Genomic DNA, 13908 nt, shown 5'->3' with positions numbered 1-13908 from the left:
ACACCTGTCCACTGGGTGTCCTCAGTGAGCTTCTCTCCTGTGCTGCTGCTGATCACCTGACTGCCTTTGTTGTCAGCCGCCTGCCTCCTCCTCTTCGTTTGCTCATTAGTCAGTTTTCTTTATGATTTACTGTCAGACTGTTGTCAGCTCCTCACTTTCAGATTACCTGCTGACTGATTATGTAAGTGTCAGGTAATCTGTAAGCCAGATGCGGTCTGTCTGTCCGTCTGAGGCTGTTTTTCCTGGTTGCTGTCCGTATTTTTTAACTCATAACAGCAGGAAAGGCAGAATGTAAATAATGACTTGAGTGACAACTGACTGCTTTAGCTGCTTCACTTCCAGTCCACGCTGTCACGCTGTCACTCCTCAATGAGTCACTGGCAACAGCTGTGGTCAGTCACACTGTCTGAGAACAGGTCAAAGGTCAAGGCACAGAGTTTAGGGAACAAGCCAAACTTTGCAATCTTACAGACACACAAAGAACTCTTCTGAAAACTGTATTCGCAGCAACTCTGTCTCTAAAAATACTCCTTTCTCACACAGCTGGGTTGCGTTTATGTAAGAGTAGTAATGTAAGGAATGCATTTCTCCTTTCAGATTGCATTTGTTTTTGACATGTGACCAAATAGCGATGAAGTTCACAAGTATTTTAGGCAAAATGTTCTCATTGGTGGAGTTCAGCAGCAGCAGCGGAGGAGAGGACAGCACCAGAGACCAAACATGGGAAGATTCCATCAAGCAGCAGACCGGCTGAGGACTCATGAACCTTATCCTGACATTGTGACTAAACCTAACCACGGGTTACTCACGGTGCTCAAACCTAATCATATGCAAAACCAGGAAATGGTTTCATCACGCTCATTTCCTCATTTCGCCCAAAAGAGCAAGAGGTTTGAAAACACTGTAATTTCATGTGCGCGTCCCTCAGACGTGCAATTAAGTAAAGTCATTTTGGTTCAGAAAATATTTATTGATATAAATAGCCGAGTTGAGTGTGAGATCGTAATTTCATTTGGGCCAGTTTCACAGCAGATCCAGGATCAGAACCCTGAATTAGGTCACAGCTGCGCGTCTGCATTTGGGTTCTTGTTGGCTATCTCCACTTCTGCAGGGCGACGTGTCAAAAAGAATATGGAGCAGAAGTAAAAAGTAAAAAGCGAGGGGAATTGTGTGCATTCCAAACTGCAGCACCAAGTGGTCTTGGTTAATACTAGTAAACAAAGGGCCGGGCTAATGTCCTTGTGCAGGAATTCCATCTGGAACAGATAAAGCGTTTGGTTACCACGCTTTATCTCTTCAACCACACACAATCTGATCCTTTACTTGGGAAAAAAAAGAGAGAAATGTTGCTACGTTGTTCAGAGGAGTCAAGGCGAAGATAGAGGGGTGAAACAAAGCTCAAGGACAGCTCGCGCATTTAGAAAGGCGTCCATCGGGTCCTCATTTCATACAAACAGGTCTATGGGCACAACAACATTTACATACTTCATAAGGAACGCTGCATCAGCTTCCTTGAAAAAAACAAAAAATGTGTTGATTTAATTATAACTTGGTTATTAAAGTCGGAGCATGTAGTGACTGAGCACTTTCATATTCAGCAGTTGTTGTGGTTATTTTTATGATAACTGCTCAATAAATAAAGATTAGGGATGAGATAAAACAATGATATTCATTCATTATCTGCAGCTAAACTATGCTTTGCCATGCCGAGGCGAGCTGGGACCATAGATGGAAAAGGGGCTATAAGGAGAGAGGCCTAATACATGTGAACAGGTGATAATGCACTATATTTATTACTTCTGTTTTATCTGCATGTGCTAACTGGGTGTGGTTTCCTGTTCCCTCGTTTGGCACCAACTCTCCTGCACACCTGAGTTGACTCTGCACTCAGCGCTTCTTCATACATAAGGGCAGACTGGTTCAACCACACAACTCTGCACATCATCATTCACCACGCGGCAGGAAAAGGCATTCATGAAACCTGTTGTTTTTTCATGCATGCTGAGGCTCATCCACCCATCTCTCTCAGCCAACTATTTGTGTGTGTGTGTGTGTGTGTGTTAGAAACAGAATCCGTCTGTGCGATGCAACCTTTGTCTCGTTTTAAATAAAACACCAGTGTTACACCTTTTTTTTGAAAACCCACTCAGCTCCTGCATTTCTATCAAGAATGAATGGGCTCAAAGCCGAAAGCCGCAGGAAGATGGGAGCGTATTGAATTATGAGACAGACTGACGTGTGTTTGTTTTAATCTTGTCATGGGATTTGTTCATAATAAGGAATATTGAATGGCAACAGCCTTGTCCTTCACACAAGACAACGTGTCTGTGCCAGCAGCTAATGCACAGCTTCAGGCTTCGTGCACTTTTACATATGTTGTGTGTGTGTGTGTGTGTGTGTGTGAGCGTTTCAAATCAAAGCCAGCTGGGTGGGGGGATTACTTTTACCAGAAAGCCCTGATCCCCTTGGTTTAATGTGGGGTTTTAATGTTGTATTTTCTGCCTTCAACGCGCTTTTTTATATTTAATTCTCTGATGTTTTCTGACCTGCCTGTTGTTACTGTATCTGTTGGTAACAGCTCGCAGGAATGTTGGTTTCCAGAGAAGCTCAAAACTATGACTCTGTGTCCTTCAGTCTGTAACATTAGACACATTCTGTTAGCTGCTGAAGTCTCACTGAGCAAAAAAAACAATGACACTTGGCTTCTCTATGGTAAAAAAAAAAAAGACCAATTATGGAAGTCAATTATTACAGTAAACAACACAGTGTTCTCCACATTGTGGAGGAAACAAACACAGCTGCGACGGAACAACACCATCCTCGGTAGCTGCAGTCTGAAGTGGAAAAACCTCATGGAAGGTGCATGTACCCATGAATGATTTAGTGATTGAGTGGAGTGTGCTGTACCAGAAGAGTAAAAATAAATATGTAACTAACGGCGTAGGATACAATATACAAAAGATGTCCCGGAGCACTGACGATGACGATTTTACTGCTTATTCTATAAGTTGGCCGATTTGTTCCTAAACAATAGCACAAAATGTTACGACAAACTACATTTCCTCTAACTGTCTTTGCTACTCGTTATCACCGCATCAAATCAGAAGATTCTCACATCTTTCATAACCATTCACACACAACAACGTGGGATTAAGTGTCTTGCTTAAGGACACATATATAGACGATAGCAGGGCCTGGAATTGGACCCACAACCTTCCAGTTGAAAGACAACTCGCCCTACCAGTGAGCCACTGTGGCTCAACCATGACTACTCACTTTTTGAATACTTTTACAGAAAAATAGTCAGATAGAACAATAAATAGAACAATATATAGATAGATATAATGATAGAGAGACTGATACACAACTCATAGATAGATAGAACAATGTAACGGTAGGATAGATAGATAGATAGATAGATAGATAGATAGATAGATAGATAGATAGATAGATAGATAGATAGATAGATAGATAGATAGATAGATAGATAGATAGATAGATAGAATGATGCAACGATAGATAGATAGACAGAACTATAGATAGTACGATAGTACGATAGATAGTATGATAGATAGTATGATAGATAGTATAATAGATAGATAGATAGATAGATAGATAGATAGATAGATAGATAGATAGATAGATAGATAGATAGATAGATAGATAGATAGATCCATGTCATGTTACCCCTCTGTTCCATCGCTATAGCAATTACATCCTGACACAGGAGAGCAGATGACATCAGAAACAGTCCAAAGGAGACGTTCAGGTGTCTTTAGTTTGCATGAGTGACCTGTGGACAGTGATGGACAGATGGTTCATGCGATCACCTGCCAAGTTTCTTTTCCAAACCAAACCCCCACCCCCCCTCCCCCCACAGATGGTGCTGTGGAACAAACCATCTGGCACATCAGGTTAGTGGACCACTGCTGTGTGGAGGTTTAACCACTGTTCTCTTTTAAATGACGACTCTTTATACGATGTAAATTAAAAAAAAAAAAAGAAATAGAGGCACTCACTCCTCCAGTGATTGTATAATTTGGGAGTTTTAGATTTAAGGTCATGGATGCTTCTCTTTAAAGAACAACTGGACTTAAGAGACAGTAAAAAGCTAAGGGTGATGCACAACTCTGACCTTTTCTGCGTAGAATTACCTCCCAACAATAACTGTAATTGAAGGCCATTCAGTGCCAGCTGAATTACATTTATTTTGACTTGGCAAAATGAGCAAGCATTATATCTGCAAGCAGGCATCGAGGGGAAGGTGAACAAAAAATATAAAGTGTTTTTTTTTTTTTTTGCTCTGCAGAAAATAAAATTTAAAAGGGAATAATTATCTTCAAATTGATGGAGCTTCCAAATAGAGCAATCTGTGATAATGGAGAGTCGATTGAAGATTCAATAATAAGACCTGGGCCAAACTGATTCATTCAAAACAGGATATATCACAAACTATTTACAGAAAAGGGCTCATCTTGGCTGGACTGTAAATGCAGCACTTGTACAATAGAACAATTGTTATTTATATAATTTTTTTAAGCTACACTGAGAGTTTTAATTGAACAAACTGACCAGAGCGCTAAGTTATCGCCTGTCATTTACACTGAAGCACGGAAATCGAGTTGATAAAAGAAGCATGCAGTGGCGTGGAGTTGCTGTGACCATGCATGTTCACAGTCTGCATTATGCATCAGCTCAGTTTCCTCTGTCAGTCAGCAGTTAAGGCTCTGCTAAGTTCCCACAGTGATATGAATGGTTGATGAGTTACTGCAGTGGAGTTTTGTCTTTCTTTCTGGTTTGAACAGATGGCGTCGCTGCCATTGCTCCCTCAATCCGGACTTCTCTCCGCTCTGGCTCCTTGTGGACTTTGGCGTTTACTTTAAAAATTTTTACTGATCACAGTTTAAAGCTCGTACGGCTCCGGTTCTTGTGCCACATCATGAAGAAGATCGACTCTATTTGAGCCAGCGTTAGATCCTCTGACGTTAGATCCTTCTGTGTGTCCCAAAGTCAAAGCAGAAAGTTGCGATTGGGGCCCCTTGACTTTGGAACGACCTCCCTGATTAAATATGTTATGCATATTCAGTGTATGATTAAAACCCCTTCTAAAAATATTGAGTTAATAGTGGTAATAACATCATCCATTACTTCTTTTACAGACGTTTAGCTTCAGGTTTTTAGTTAGATTTTTGTTTGTTTTATCACTTTGTTTCCTCTTTTACTTTTATTATATTGACATTATTAGTGTTCTGAATGTTAACCCTTTAAGGTACAACTCAACCATTTGGTTGACCACACTTTAAGTCACTGTATCTCATTGAAAACTGCATCAAGCTGAACTCACTAACACTTAATGTCACTTGTTCTGAATGTTGTACTTTAGGAATTATGCAAACCAGGTTTATTATGAACAGATGTCTCAACCGTTTGGTAGAGGCCTGTATCTGAAATACTGTAGGGTCTAATTAAAAAAATAATAATATATATATATATATATATATATATATTTGTGTTGTTGTTATTGTTATCATAAGTACATAAAATAAAATAATAAAAAATGCAAAGAAATAATTAACTCAAATAACTCTGCCTTAGTGCATGTTCCCAAAGTGTGGGCTACGGCCCACTGGTGGCCCACGGAGGTATTGCATGCGGACCTCAGGATGGAATATAAACAATTATTCCATTTACCCCATTATTGAAAACACATATTCTTCATTCTGGAGAAAGAAAAAGATTGGATTGACACATAATGTCGGATGAAATGTGTTTGTGTCATATTTAATTATAAACATGTTGAATCTACAACTGTTTTTTTTTATCTATCTGTCAATTGTTGAAGTTGAAATGATCATTTATGGTAATAATTCATTGGTTATGTGGACAAAATGGGGGTACGGGAGTGGCCAGATTTCCGACAGCACCTTAAAGCACCAAAGGCGGAAAAAAGCCCCAGCGTTGCCTCCTCCTCCTCCTGTTTCTCTCTCTCTGTGTGTGTCACCTGCGCTCCCTCCCTCTCTTCCTCCCTCCCTCTCTCTCTTTCTCACACACACACACTCATTTTCTCTCACACACTCAAAGAGGCACAAACTGAGCGCGCTCTCCGGCTACGTTTTGGACTTTCCACCCGCTCCACCACCCACCACAGCGACGTATCCTCCGGCTACACACCGCGCACAGCTCACTCTCAGCGGCTCCACTGCGCCTCTCTTGTCCGTAGACGCTCCTCACTCTCTCCTGAGCGACTTTTTTTTTTTTTTTTTTTCTAAACCAGGATGACTGCGGCTGTTTTCCTGTTGCTGGCTCTCATGAGCGCTGGAACACTCGTCCAAGGTAAGCGCAGCTGCGTGCGCTCTCTTCACACTGTACTGCATCTGTATCTGTATCTGTTTATTCCAGGAAGTCACCTTTTTACTGTATCTGTGCGTAAAAGTCGTAAATCGCGGAAAAGGTGTGAAGCTTCTGTTCTGTAACAAACACGCTCAGTTTGAATACCTGCAGGGTGACGCACCTCACACCTGAACTTCCCGCTCTTGCTTCATGACCGTGTTATAATCATGATAATTACTCGCAGTCACGTAGTCATGTGCCTGAAGCTGCGGAAATACTCAACCCCTTACTTTATAATAATAATAATAATAATAATAATAATAATAAAAATAATAATATTAATGCAAATAAAAAATAATGTCTACACAATATTCACAGTCAGACTCTATTATTCCCATGAATGTTAATCCATAGCATAGTTATAAGTCATGTATTGACCTTATTACTAAATATTGACTTCATTGTGATACAGTAGCCTCTATATAGTAATGTGTATCACCTTTTAATGTTGGCTAAATGTCCCCTTGTATATGATGTGTTCTTGCACTTGCTTTTAATAAAGCCAGCTCCCTGCCTAAACAAATAATGCACCCCCCTCCCTTCTCCCTTCTTCTTCTCTTCCTGGCACCCTGAGGGTAAAATAATGGTCACTGCTATCAGATCATTTGTTTGTAATTAGGGATGTGGTTGTTTAAATTCTCTGGTAATCCAAGCCTCTGTTTGTGTGTTTGTGTATGTGTATGTGTGTGCCTCTCTCTCGCCCTATATATATATATATATATATATATATATGTGTGTGTGTGTGTTTGAATGGACCACAGAGAGGAAGCCAGAAATACAAAGTCTAATGACTTTTGTCATTCCAGTCACAGGATCGTCTTACCACCACCCACCCCCCACCCCCCCGTTGAGGTTTCGACATGTTCTACGTGTATAACTCCTTGTTCCTGTGTTTATAAACACAGCATCTCATTACAGAGCCGTGCTTTCGTTAAGAAGCTCAATATTTAAATAAACCCTGTGTTACTTTCTGAGGTCTGGGGGGTGGTGGGTTGTGAGTGGGGGGGTGAAAGGCTTTTTATATCAGCAGCTCAGCCACTCAGCTCACTATCGTCTTGGGTAATTTATAGACAGACTAAATGTTTTTTTTTGGTTGTTTTTTGTTATCTCTGTTGCGTCTGTGTCACTGGTCACCTCCAGTCATTTGAGGGCTGGTCTTCGTCAGGGCGGCTGGAGGACAGGCAGCCTGTCTCACTTGTGGATCTATCTCAGTGTGTGTGTGTGGTTTGACAGGAAGGGGGGTGGGTGGGTGGGTTCCATCACCGTCACTTGATGCTGTCTGCTCTGTCTCTGGATCAGTGACTCTGCAGGAGGACGCCGCGCGCCTGTTTCGTATCACTTATTTATTTATTTGGCCACATATTTGATTCAAAGCGAATAAACCCCCCCCCCTTATTCTCCACATAGCGACATACAGATTGCAGCAGCAGTGGCGGCGGCGTGTTGATAGCAGCAGAAGTTGGTTTCCAGCCCCTGATCTGTGGCCGTCCTCACATCAAAGCAGGGGGGCCCCTGCTTTCAAAGGGACTTTCAGATTTAGGGGGTTTTGATGCTACAGAAGGCTTTTCGGGGGCCGCTAGCACTAATATGAGGGGGGATAAAGCAAAGTCAGGGGGCTGTTGAGGGTATGTACAGGTTAACAGTTCGGAGAAGTCACTATCAATAACAGCAAATGTGGTCCCGGTTAAGCACTTGAAATTCTTCTTTCGGATATAAAGTCAGCACACAAAAACACCTCTTTTACACCATGATCAATGCGGATATGTAGATTTATGGGATCACAGCTAAACCTGCCAAAAACAAGGCAGTTGACTCATTTGTATTGTCAGTAGAAGGACTAGTAAGTGTGAAGTTACACCTGTAGGAGCCAGTATTGAGTCAATTTAGTTTAGATTTAGTTCATTTGACTAATACAGGATAATAAATATATTGTGGTATATAATGTGGTATCATGTGCCTTTGATGTTATTGATAAGTGGCACTGTGGCTCTTTGATGCATTTGATGTCTATTGAAAAGTTTTACCGGTCACCAAAGCAAGTTTTTGAAGCAGTGGTTCTATGGAATTTTAGTTCTGGTTTTGAAGCACGTATCAGAGCGTCAGTGGTACGTGTACTAACAGTGGTACGCGAGCTTCTGTGAAAGGTCCATCCCTGACTTTACTATCGGAGTTCGATTTAGCACAATTTCAGTTAAACTAGAAACAGTATCATTAAAAGCCTGGTTTATCTGAACTAACACGGGCATTTGTTATTTCTAATATGTAAATAAAAGTCCTGAGCGTTCACCCAGGTGTCATGTTTCCATCACTGCTGATGGGAGCAGGAAAGCAGGGGATGATAAAAACCTAATTTGAATCAGAAGTGAACGCAGATTGTTTCCATTCACTGTGCAGACAAAAGCCACATGTTGAAGCCTGATTTATGGTTCCACGTTCGCCCGACAGTGTGCGTTGGTCTCTGCGCGACCTGCACCTCAGCGGAAATGTATCTGCACGTCGTAGCGAGGCAGAGCTTAACAGCTGTGATTGGTCCGCTTGGCGCATTATATTCCATCCTCATGAATCGCGAGAGCGGTGAAGGATGGATTGTGTCGAGAAGTATGATTTGTATGACCTGTAATCTTCCCATTACAAAGACACAGATTGCAGCAAACTCGCTCTCCCGAGATTGCTTGTTTACTGCAGGGTTTTTTGTTATTTTTTCAATTTGTTTGGATGGAGACAGTGTGGACTAGACAGGAAACAAGGTTAGAGAGATGGAAGAGACAGGCAGTAAAGGTCCGCCCGACTGGGAGTTGAACCTTTGGCCAGCTGCTGAAGGCATATTGCCCATGTGGTTTGCATCCTAACCACTTAGTCGACCATTGTTTGAAATAATAAGCAGCGGCTCCATGTGGAAGCAAACACTGTGTCTCTCAGCACATGAGACTTATCCTCGTGTCACTGTTGGTTCAGCGGTTGCACACAGAGATGAAGTGTAAAAAAAAAGTAACCGTTCACCCGTTCAATCTCAGCCGCCATTGTTTGAAGAACACAAAGAATCTCAACACAGTGGCATAACAAGTTTTTCCCCATCATGATGAGAAGGAGGGCCTTCTGCACTTTCTTCCTCGACTCAAAAGCCGTGTTTTTTTTCTGCTTTATCTTGGTTAAAACTGAGCAGCAAGAGATGCATTCTGATACGTTTGTGCTTTTCAGAAAGATCATTGACAGCAACCTTCAGTGCCGGAGCACATGTGTAACTCAAAGCTCGTACTAGACTCGGATTAAGTTCCTGCTGCAGGCCAGGTTTTCCCTCTTTTATGGTATTACTGGTGTCATAGGCCAGAAACTCATTCCATGCAACAAAGGGGAGGCTCATAAAAGTTAACTTTGAATAAAATGTAACTTTAAGGTTTGATATTATCTGCTTTTGACCTAGATCCTGGTACAGTAGGGAAGAGCGTCTAAATCTAAAGGGAGGGAGAGAGAGCTGCCTGCTACCTGCCAGATATCTGATAACAACCAGTTAATAATCGACTACACATTGAAATTGGTGCATTGCCAGAAATACTGTTTATCCTCCCAGTGGCGTCATGGCTGTCCATCTTGTTTAAGATGCATTATTTAAATGTCCTATTTTTACATTTGAAGCACAAATGTCCCCATTACTGAACCTCCATCCTTTAGATCCTTTTAGAGCACGGATTATAATTCATTCTAGTAGAGTATTTGCCATGGATTGCGATTTGTAATGGACCCAATGCCTTCAGTTGTGGATAATAGATCATTAAAACTCTCCTCTCTTTAATCGTAGTTCTTTTTTCCGTCATAAGTCATCTGTACCTGTTTCTAACCAACCTGTCTTTGTGAGCATCGATAGAATAAATACTGCATACATTAAACTGGATCTAAACTGGGTGCTCGACACATGCTCCACACTCACTCCCTTCTGGATTTGACGTGGAAATAATACAGGAAGCCGGTACACAGAAGAAGAAGAAGAAGAAGAAGAAGACAACAGAGAGGAAAAACATGACAAAAACATGGCAGGTACATTTTTAGGACTGACAAGGAGACGCGAGGTAAAGCTCTGCCAGCTCAAAGAATAAAAATATTTTAAAGGTTATAGATGGAAGACTTGGAATATTTCTGGCCAGTATAGGAAAACCTGAAAATGCCTAATATAGGAAGCTGAAAAGGGGGCACATCACCACCAATCAACTGATAGTAGCCTGCTTTTGCTTGTGTACTGGGACAAGAACAAGTGGTTCTATAAAACAATGTATTTGAGCTGCAAATATTGCTCTCGACTCAAGCAGCGAATGTCAACAGAGCTTCCTTCCTCGACTTCCTTCTTGTTTCTAGAAGTTTGATAAGGCTAGAGATTTGTAGAGGATTGTATTTGTTGCATTTTCACCATCCTGCCACCAACCAGTAAGCCACAGTTGACATCCATGTCTCTTCAAATGAATTGCAGTCCTGCAAATCCAAACTGTTCAAAACAACCATTCAACCTGAAAACACAATGACCCTGGCCATGGAGACAGAAGAAGGGGGTGGGGGGGTCATTACTGCTTCAAGTCAGCACAGCCAGACAAGATCATGGGAGTGGTATGCAGTGCCACTTCAGATTGGTCTTTGTTTGGGGGGACAGGGTGTTTTGAAAAGTGATCTGTATCTGCCTTGACATGTAAAACTGGAGGGAAAATATCTTGATGGTTTTCTGTGGTGGTTGTAGGTGGGGCTGGGGGCTCCATCCAAACCACCCCGGTTGCTAATTTTCTGAAAGGTCACAGTCTGTTTGAAGCTCCACCTAAATCGTTCTGTCAGATCGTTTTATTTTCATTGCTTATTCAGAAAGCCTCCCTTAGCTCCTCCTGCTCCTCAGGGCACATCGGCCCACCACAGCAGCCCATAACTTGCTATTGTCATGTGAAAGGGCTCAAAGGTTTATATGGTTCCTTCAATAGGTTACGGGGGAAAGTCCTTCTCTCATGAGCTGCTGGGGAAATCATTTCAAAACTGTGACTGATACATCACATGTTTTATAGAAATTCTTAAAGAAAAAAAAAAAAAGGTGACATCTGAGAGAATCAAGGTTTTTTTCCTCCGGCGGCGATGACATCATAAAGAGCAGAGAGAGCTCAGGATGTCATCATGATATTATCAGCACTCAGGAGAGATGCTGGAAATAAATGTTGGTGTTGAAGTGTGGCTGTGGTTGTAGCTGTATTAACTCTGCACCAGGGCGAATACAGTGATTCAATCCTGCACTTAACTGCTTTTCTTTCTTCAGCTGGATTACCAGTTCATTCCTCCACACAAACGAATGGGGCTCAGTTTAATTAATTCTGTTGTTGTCCCCCCCCCCCCCCCCATTACATTGGCATGTAAATGCAAACGCAAACATACCGTTGAATGAATAAATAAAGAATCCCCGAGGCGGCACTCGGGGCTGAAATGACGATGTGTTTGACAACTCGTCCTCTCTCTCTCACACACAGTGGCAAAAGAAATTCATATGTGATCAAGGTGTTTGTGCATGCAGCTCATTACCGTCTGGAAGTGAAACACAAATTGATACTTTAAAGATGTCAAGACACTCGGAAGAGCTGGTGAGAGTAAACTTCACCATAGAGGAATCATAGAGGAATACTCAAATACCCATTTGAGGCCGACACAGCTGTGTAGAAGGCCATTTCTGAGTTTGAGTTTGCATTCTCCCTCCAGTCCAAAACATGCCCAGGTTAATTGGACATTCTTAAGGCCACATTATACTTCTCCGACTGCGTATGCGTTATCCGTCTGCGTCACCACGGAGACGCCTCGAGCCTTTGTACACTCTGCGTCGTGGTGACGGACATGCGATGCAATTTCCCGCCCGATCAGAAGGGGTCGCTGCGCAAGGTTGTTCTGCTTCAGGCTACAGTGAGCAATGGCGTCAAGAGAGAAAGACTGTTGTTGTTGAAACAGTAGCCGTTTCGCACTTTTCTGTGTGACGGAACGCAGTTTTAAGATAATTTGAGGCGAGAAATTGGCCATTTAGAGTCTAAACATGTGCTGTGTGTGTTAAGATATGACGTATTTATAGTTTGGCAGCAGCGTTATCGGCGGGGATCAGCTCCTCGTCTGTGGACGCTCGGTGCTCACTGTGAGCCGGCACAGAGCAGCTTAGCTCGGCCTGTCCTGAGGACCAATCGCAGCTCTTGCCGTCTCCGTTGTCCCTTGACGTAGTGACGGACACTTTAAAAATATTTCGTGCAGTCGGAGACGACGCAGAGGCTCTTCGACAGGCTCTGCGTCGATGCAAAGTCTCTGCGTAACCTACGCAGAGCACTTTACGCAGAAGTATAAATTGGGCTTTATTGTGTGAGAGTGGACATTTGTTTGTCTATGTGTTGGCTCTGTGATGGACTGGCAACCTGTATAGAGGGTGTACCCCGTCGGTCGCTGGCACTAACCTCATGTGGAGGATCATGTGTGCCTGTGTACGTCTCATTACCGTAACTCCTAGACCGTTTGTGACATCGAGAAAATCCCAAAACTATGTACTATGTCATCCGAGATTGGCACAGCACCCCACGTGACCCTTATGTGAAGGATAAATCTGTAGAAGACGGATGGATGGATGGATGGATGGATACCGGGAGCAGAGAAATAGAACTTTGCGCTTATATACTTGTCATTACGGTAGAACATCAGGACGTCAGTGGAACAACTGTTCAATCACAGATAACATTCTCAAGCAAACGGTTGAATAACTGCCAGATATCGAAAGTGAAAGTCATCTTAAGAAAGTGTCAGAAGCGATATAAAATCAATATAAACCCAGGCGGCCTGGTCTCCCTCAGAGCATCAACATCCTGTCCATATAGAAAACACAACATGTCACACTCAGGACAGATTTGATTACCAGGTCTGTCCTGCTGCCACTTCTAATTATTCTCAGAACTGTCTATTATTTTCTTAATTATCAAGTGGCTGTCATGTCCTTGAGTGGTAAAAAAAATTGTGTAAAAAAACGTCCATGCACACTAGAGCAAAGGAAACAAGAAAAGCTTCACATTCAAGAAACTGAAATAAACCCGTTTATTAATTATATATAAAAAAAAAAAGCTGGCAATTAATTTAGTAAGTAAGTAAAAAGCTCTTACTTCAAAATAATTGAGAAATGGGTTGCTTAGACAAGACACATTGTGAAACTATTCCAGAAAAATGTTTTCCTTGCACAGAATGTGCACTGTTACATAGTTAATGTTCCCTTTTGTGTGTGCACATAGTTTAGACAGCAGATAATTCTTCTTACACACACACACACACACTCACAAAGTGCACCTTCAACAAAGATACACAATCTGCTGCACCGAGCAAAGAGAAGCTAATGAAACGGACCATGTTAAATGCGTATGAGAAGTCCCTCCCTTTCCCCTTTGTCAAGGTGAGAAGCATATCTAATGCTGGAGCCTCACATCAGGCTGTGTGCGTTGGTCAGTGCAATGGACTTCCCCCCGCTTTTTCAGCAAACTCCTCCTTCGC

The 13908-nt window shown here is 42.2% G+C and overlaps 1 protein-coding gene across 1 annotated transcript in view; it reads left to right on the top strand.

Moving 5' to 3' along the window:
• The first annotated feature begins 6089 nt into the window (after positions 1–6089).
• alcama (activated leukocyte cell adhesion molecule a) overlaps positions 6090–13908 on the top strand; it is an 86103-nt gene continuing 78284 nt past the window's right edge. Inside the window, exon 1 of the mRNA XM_083910462.1 lies at positions 6090–6333. Within this exon, the coding sequence (XP_083766588.1) occupies positions 6276–6333 (58 nt within the window). The 5' untranslated portion in view covers positions 6090–6275. The remainder of the gene's footprint in view (positions 6334–13908) is intronic.

The sequence above is a fragment of the Microchirus variegatus genome, assembly GCF_963457635.1.
Source record: "Microchirus variegatus genome assembly, chromosome: 2".
NCBI lineage: Eukaryota > Metazoa > Chordata > Actinopteri > Pleuronectiformes > Soleidae > Microchirus > Microchirus variegatus.
Note: the sequence above shows the minus strand (reverse complement) of the source record. Positions and strands in the feature narration are given on the sequence as shown.